General features: G+C 38.1%; 1 protein-coding gene across 1 annotated transcript; it reads left to right on the top strand.

The window, feature by feature from the left end:
• Positions 1 to 1751: 1751 nt before the first annotated feature.
• On the top strand, positions 1752 to 2603 carry LOC123886043. Its single transcript, XM_045935381.1, has one exon. It carries the CDS (start codon positions 1752 to 1754, stop codon positions 2601 to 2603), a length of 852 nt encoding a protein of 283 aa, XP_045791337.1.
• Positions 2604 to 7793: the final 5190 nt, after the last annotated feature.

Here is a 7793-nt window from a genome sequence, read left to right as displayed (position 1 = left end):
CATCCTTGGCTCAAATGCACTCTCTTTGCCTCTTCATGCAAGACATTTGAAGAAATCAACAACATCTAGAAACTTAGCACATAATCTTCTAAACACAAATATATGTCACACCCTTCATTAGACCATCTATTTATAGGCACAAAATAAATGTCAAAAGAATTAATATATTTTTTCCATTTCCCCAAAGGAATTATTCCATATTAAACATTGGCATTTGACCCCTCTCACAAATGAGTCATTACTTGATTCTTCTTATCCAAAATCGTTGTACATATAGAATCAATTTTGATTTTGTTATAGGAAAAAAAACAATGGTTGACAATTGGCTCATTTTCTTAAAGTTTTTTGTTGATTGATTAATAATAGCTGCTCTTGTTATTATGGGAATAGAATATAACAAGGGGAATTAAAGCAGCTAGAATGGGCTTCGGCCCTCTTTCTCTATAAAACAAAAAAAAGCTAGAAATTCATAGTAGTGGTTACCCATATGTTTTTGTTATGGCATTGTTGATGACTTGATGTGAATTTGTTCTCACAAAATATAGCTGATCAGAAAATCGTATATGATCAGATTTGGACTTAATTAATTGGTTCAATAAGAATATGGGTTAAAACACTAAAAGAAAGCTGGTGGTTAGCCACGGTTATATCCGTAGATAAAACTCTTATAATCGTGACTAATAACGTTAGAGATGACAATGAGTAGGGTGCTATGGTACTCATCCTCATACCTTCAGTTTGAAAAAAATAACCGTATCCACCTCAATACTCGCGTGAGTAACTAAGTACTCATAACTGTACCCGTTATCCGCACTTTTGTCAAAAATAAATCGATCAATTATAAAATATATTTTCATTTTAATAAAATTAAATAAATTTCAAAGATTTAAATATGGACTCATGAAAATTATAAACAAAATTATTACTTACCACATGCTAAAATTCATATCTTTGTTGACATTGTGCACATTGTGTTTGCATTATGTTATAAATAAACAATTTTATTAAAAGATTTTTTTAACATGTGCAACATTGCACAGGATAAGGAACAATAAATTCACCATTTTATATGATTTTTCTAAATTTTATTAATGTACCACAATTCTCTCTCTTCACTTCAACAACTCTATTTTTTCTCTCACTTTCTCACTGAGATCTGGGTCTGCATCTCTCTCTCTCTCTCTCTCTCTCTCTCTCTCTCTCTCTCTCTCTCTCTCTCCTTTTCTCTGTCCTTCTATGTTACGGTCTTCCTCCTCTTCTCTATTTCTAAAGAACACCGCCGCAGTGCCGCCATGACGGAACACTATTATGTCGTCGCGGTGCTTCATCTGTGCCAACATTTTTGCAATTTTCCACTTTTATGTTTTACCGCGAAATAAAATTGAACATGGATTGGTTGAGCTTATGAGGGATGTTAGGTGTGTATTGATCAAATGTAAGCTAGTTAGATGCAATGCTCATGAGCAAGCTTGCCAAGCCTATGAGCCAGGCCTGCTGTCAAGGCACGCGCGTGTTGCAGCTGAAGCTTAAGGCGCAAGTTAGCTTAGTTTGAGTTTGTTAAGTTTGTTAAGTTTGTTGTAACTAACTTGTATCTTGTACATTGGCTATATAAGGTCTTGCTATGATCAATGAAAGTCAAGAAGTACCATTTGCCTTATCAATTGGTATCAGTTTACCTTCTAAAGATCCAGTCTTTGCAATAACCGTAGTTAGTTACAAAGTTCTTCATCGCGTTCTTGCTTGAAGATTCCATGGCGGATTCAAGCAACTACCTGCAACCATCAATTCCCAAGTTTGATGGACACTATGATCACTGGTCAATGTTAATGGAGAATCTCTTGAGATCCAAAGAGTATTGGAGTCTCATCGAGGATGGAGTAATTGAGGCTCCTGCAGGAGCAACTCAAGATCAAATTCAAGCTGCAAGAGAGAGCAAGTTGAAAGATTTAAAAGCAAAGAATTTTTTGTTTCAAGCAATAGAAAGATCCATTCTTGAAACAATCCTCACTCGAGGCACTGCAAAAGAGATATGGGATTCAATGCGCCAGAAGTATTGTGGATCCACCAAGGTCAAGAGAGCTCACCTGCAAGCTCTGAGGAAAGAATTTGAGATGCTGAACATGCGAATTGGTGAGTCTATTGATGAATATTTTTCAAGAACACTGAGTATTGCAAACAAGATGACAAGCCATGGTGACACCATCACTCAGAGCACAATAGTTGAAAAGATCTTGAGATCTTTAACCTCAAGGTTCAATTATGTGGTGTGCTCAATTGAAGAGTCTAATGATACCACCACAATGACTGTGGATCAGCTGCAAAGCAGCCTGCTGGTTCAAGAACAAAGAATGAAGCATCAGAAAGATGAACAAGAGCAAATTCTGAAGGTTTCTAATGGTGGAAGAGGCTCAGGAGGTAGAGGAGATAACTCTAATGCAAGGGGTCGTGGTAGAGGCCGTGGTAGAGGAGGAAGAGGAGCAAAATTCAACAAAGAACTGGTTGAATGCTATAAATATCATAAGTTAGGTCATTTTCAGTCAGAGTGTCCTAATTGGGAGGAAGACAATGCAAACTATGCTGAGTATGCTGAGTTTGATGATTGATTGTTCATCATTTTTATTTAATTTTTCAATCAGTTTTAGACTTTATTTTAATTAATTTTCTTAGTTTATTCCAATTTTAATCACTTTTGTGTGGAAATTTAGTTCATCCAATAACTAGAGAAAATAGTTTGATTTGTGTTGATTTTTCCCTAACCAAACAATTCTTGGAGTATTATTATATTTTTGTGTGTTATCAGGTGCACTCTTAGTATTTGAAGTGAAATAGTGTCCAAGGAGTTTCGGGAAGTCAACTATGAGAGTTAGTGATTCAAGCAAGAAGTTTGGAAAAAGTAATCAAATCAGCCACTGACTTGTCACGCCCAGGCGCCACTCTGCCACGCCTAGGCGCAGTTCTGCTCACTTCAACATGGTTCAACACTGGCTTGTCACGCCCAGGCGCCACTCTGCCACGCCTAGGCGCAGTTCTGCTCACTTCAACATGGTTCAACACTGGCTTGTCACGCCCAGGCGCCACTCTGCCACGCCCAGGCGTAGCTCTGACTTTCACTTGCCACGTCAGCCACGCCCAGGCGCAACTCTGCTACGCCCAGGCGCAGATCCTGCGTTTTTGAAGTCTATATAAGCCCAAAAGTCATATTTTATTAGGGTTCAGAGATTTTTACATAGAATTGAGAGAAACACTTTGCTAGGGTTTGAGAGGAGCGCCGTTCAACAACAATCATTGGAGTTGAAGCTTCTCAACATCAATCTTATGTGTAATTCTTTCACTTTTCTTGATTCTTTGTAATTCTTCATGAGTAACTAAATCCTCTATTGTTAGGGATGAGTTGAATTTGGATGAAAACTCTATGTTATGATTTGATACTATCTATTTGAATGAATTTAAGTATGTTGTTTATGTAATCTCCGTTCTTAATGCTTTTTATTACTTGATCACTTTTAAATTGATTTACGATTCACGATTTGAAACGAGAGTGGAATTTGTGAATGCTTGAGATTACATATTCTTGCCTTTGTAGTCTAGAGATGGATGCAAACCCTTGAAATCATTATAATTTCTGATATTCATATGCTTATTCTTAATTTTAAATTCACTAAGAGATTAGGGGTTATTTTAAGAATAAAGGTTTAATCACTAAGAGATTAGGATTAAATAATCTAGGAAATTGGTAACAACATCTTGAATGAATTCAATATTAGGATCAAATTAATAATATAGAGTTAGAACCCAAAGGATACTCATCCCTGACATTTTTATTATTATCAAATACAAAGTAATTTTCGTTGTTATTATTATTATTGCCATTGCAACCAATCAAACTGAAACTTTTTGTTCAATCGAGTAAAAATCACAATTCAACAGTATAACGCGATCCTTGAGTTCGACACTCGGTCTTACCGTTTTAAATATATTACTTGCACGATTTCGTACACTTGCGAAAATCGCCATCAAGTTTTTGGCGCCGTTGCCGGGGATTGCCAAATCATTGTTGAATTTTTATTTTTGCTTAATTGAAATTTTTGCTCTGCAACAAAATTTTTGCTTTTATTTTATTTTAATTATTATTCAATTCTCTATTACTCACTATTTGTCTAATCTTGTATGCGAGGCCAGGCCTCAGCTGAACTTCTCTTTGACGCAGAAATCGAAAAGACCGCTCGAGCAAATCGAAAAGAAGCTCGATTGAGGAAACTCAAAGAGAAGGAGGAAAGTAGTGAAGTAAACTTTGACACAGACGAACAGGTACACGAGGAAGTTAACGAGATGGCAGATGATAATCCGCCACCACCACCAGTGGAGAGACTTCTCGGAGACTATGGTGCCCGTGACAGAAACCGAAACAGATTGACCATTACTAATCAGCCTGTGACGGTAAACAAGTTTGAAATCAATCCAGGATTGCTGCGTGAGCTGAAGGAGAAACAGTTTGCAGGAAAGTACAATGAAGATGCCAATAAGCACCTGAAGAATTTCTTTGTGATTTGTGAGACAACAAAGGTGGATGGTAATTCTGAAGAAGCCAAACGGCTGAGACTATTTCCATTCTCACTAACTGATGATGCCAAAGAATGGTTCGACTCCTTACCAGCTGGTAGCATAACAACTTGGAATGAAATGGAAGACAAGTTCTTGGAGCAGTTTTTTCCTACAGCTTTGTTTGTGAGAAGGCGACAAGACATTTCCAACTTCCAACAAAAAGATGGAGAATCACTTGGAGAAGCTTACAAGAGGTATAAGAAGTTACTAGCCGCATGTCCAGAGCACAATTATGATGGTACTGTTCAAATGCAAATTTTCTGCAATGGTCTACTCCTTGCTACTAGACAAGTTTTAGACACAGCTTCTGGTGGTTCCATAAATTTTAAAACCGCTACGCAAATCATAAAAGTCATTGAAGCTGTTGCACTAAATGAACAAATGGAGATGTATGACAGAACTGGTGGTACAAGAAGTGGGCTTATAGACTTGAATCAACTTGAACACAAAAATGCTCAGAATATACTCACCAATAAGCAGATTCAAGAGGCAGTGTCAGCTGAAGTAACAAAGAGAATGGCAGCTCTTAATTTAAGCCAACCTCTAGTTGCTCCGGTTAACCAGATGAACACTGTGAGATGTGACTGGTGTGCTGGCCCTCATTTCACAATGCATTGCGATGTACCTATGGATGCATCACAAGTTGAAGCAGTGAATTTTCTCAGCAACCAAGGGAATCGCCAACAAAATAATCCTTACTCAAACACATTCAATCCAGGCTGGAGGAATCATCCAAACTTCTCATGGAAGAACCAGCAAGGTGGCTCTTCAAATCAAGCACCAGTTCCACCGAAGAAAGCAGATTGGGAATTAGCTATTGAAGCAATGGCCACAAACATGAACTCTTTCACTCAAGAGACAAGAGCTGCACAAAAGAACACAACAGCTTCAATAAAAAATCTTGAAATCCAAGTTGGTCAAATTGCTCAACAGCTCTCTCAACGAGCACCAGGAAATCTTCCAAGCAACACTGTCATTAATCCAAAGGAGCATGAAAATGTAAGTATGGTCACTACTAGAAGCAAAAAGTTGGAGGAGTCACAATCACCCAAAGTTAAACATGGTGGATGTGACTCATCTCCTGAACTTGTTGAAGTAGAGGTTGACGTTCAAGGTACCATTCAGAGTCATGTTGTTGAAGAACCAGAGAAGAAAAAGAAAGAGGAGTTGCCAAAGCCACAAATTAAATTACCTTTTCCCCAAAGGTTGAAGAAAGAAAAAGATGAGAAAAGCTTTGGTAAATTTCTTGAGATGTTCAAAAAGTTACAAATTAACATCCCATTTGCTGAAGCTCTTGAACAAATGCCGACCTATGCCAAGTTCATGAAAGACATTATTTCAAGGAAAAGAGCAATTGGTGATGAGGATGTGATGCTCACTGAGCAGTGTAGTGCGGTCTTACAAAGAAAAATTCCAAAAAAGCTCAAAGATCCTGGAAGTGTTACTATTCCTTGTACCATTGGGGATAGGACTTTCAAGAAAGCTTTGATTGATCTTGGAGCTAGTGTAAGTTTGATGCCATTATCCATTTACAAGAAACTAGGCATCGGAAGAGTAAGGGACACAATGATGACATTGCAGTTCGCAGATAAGTCATTCAAATACCCATACGGCATTGTTGAAGATGTGCTTGTGAAGGTAGACAAATTCATCTTTCCGGTAGATTTTGTTGTTCTTGAGATGGAAGAAGACGATGATATTCCACTGATCTTAGGACGACCATTCTTACAAACTGGAAGATGCATGATTGATTTGGAAGATGGCACGTTGACTTTGAAAGTTGACGATGAAGTTGTCAAGCTAAATGTCCTCAAAGCTATGAAACATCCGAAAGAAAAGGAAGAATGTTACAGGGTAGATATGCTTCACTCTATTGTGAAAGAAAAATTAAAAACAGAAGTGCCAGTTTTACCGCTTGAAAGAGTTTTGAGCTTGTCACCAGAATTTGTTCAAGAAAATAAAGACCCTAGAGAATGTGATGTTCTAGCTATGTTGGAGGCTTTTCCACCCTACAACCGTCGCACCCCTACTCAGTGGGAAGAGTTATATCCCAAAGAAGAAGTTGTCGTGGAAAAATCAAAGAAAACACCGGTAGTTGAACTTAAGCAATTACCCTCTCATTTAAAGTATGTGTTCCTTGGTGAGAAGGAAGAGTACCCAGCCATTATAAGTGCAAGCTTGAGCAAACTAGAAGAGGAGAAACTAGTGAGGGTTCTAAGAATGTACAAGGGTGCCATTGGGTGGTCTATTGATGATTTGAAGGGCATAAGCCCTACTTTTTGCATGCATAAGATTTTGATGGAAGACAATCATAAACCGGTGGTGCAACCTCAACGGAGACTCAATCCAGCTATGAAAGAGGTAATCAGAAAAGAGGTGGTGAAGCTACTTGAAGCAGGTCTTATTTATCCTATCTCCGACAGTTCGTGGGTTAGTCCTGTCCAAGTTGTTCCTAAAAAGGGTGGTACTACGGTGGTAATGAATGAAAAGAATGAGTTAATCCCAACTCGCACAGTCACTGGGTGGAGAGTTTGCATTGATTATAGGAGGCTAAACACCGCAACAAGGAAAGACCACTTTCCACTACCCTTCATTGATCAGATGCTTGAGAGGTTGGCAGGTCATGATTACTATTGCTTTTTGGATGGATACTCCGGCTATAATCAAATTGCCGTGGCACCGGAGGACCAAGAGAAGACCGCTTTTACATGTCCTTATGGGATATTTGCCTACAGAAGGATGCCATTCGGGTTGTGTAATGCACCTGCAACTTTTCAAAGGTGCATGATGTCCATATTCTCCGATATGATTGAAAAACATATTGAAGTATTTATGGATGATTTTTCTGTTTTTGGCTCTTCTTTTGATAATTGTTTGATTAATTTATCTCTTGTATTGGAAAGGTGTCAAAAATCTAATTTGGTTCTAAATTGGGAGAAATGTCATTTCATGGTAAGAGAGGGAATTGTTTTGGGTCACCGAATCTCCTACAAGGGGATAGAGGTTGACCAAGCAAAAATTGAAGTAATTGAAAAACTTCCCCCTCCTACCAATGAAAAAGGCATTCGAAGCTTCTTAGGCCATGCAGGTTTTTATCGAAGGTTTATTAAAGATTTTTCCAAAATAGCAAAACCTCTGACTAATTTACTTGTGAAAGACACACCTTTCCAATTCAACGATGATTGTTTGGA

This window comes from Trifolium pratense, linkage group LG5 (assembly GCF_020283565.1).
Source record: "Trifolium pratense cultivar HEN17-A07 linkage group LG5, ARS_RC_1.1, whole genome shotgun sequence".
Taxonomy (NCBI): Eukaryota; Viridiplantae; Streptophyta; class Magnoliopsida; order Fabales; family Fabaceae; genus Trifolium; species Trifolium pratense.
The sequence above is the reverse complement of the archived record's forward strand: the minus strand, read 5'-3'. Positions and strand labels throughout refer to the sequence as shown.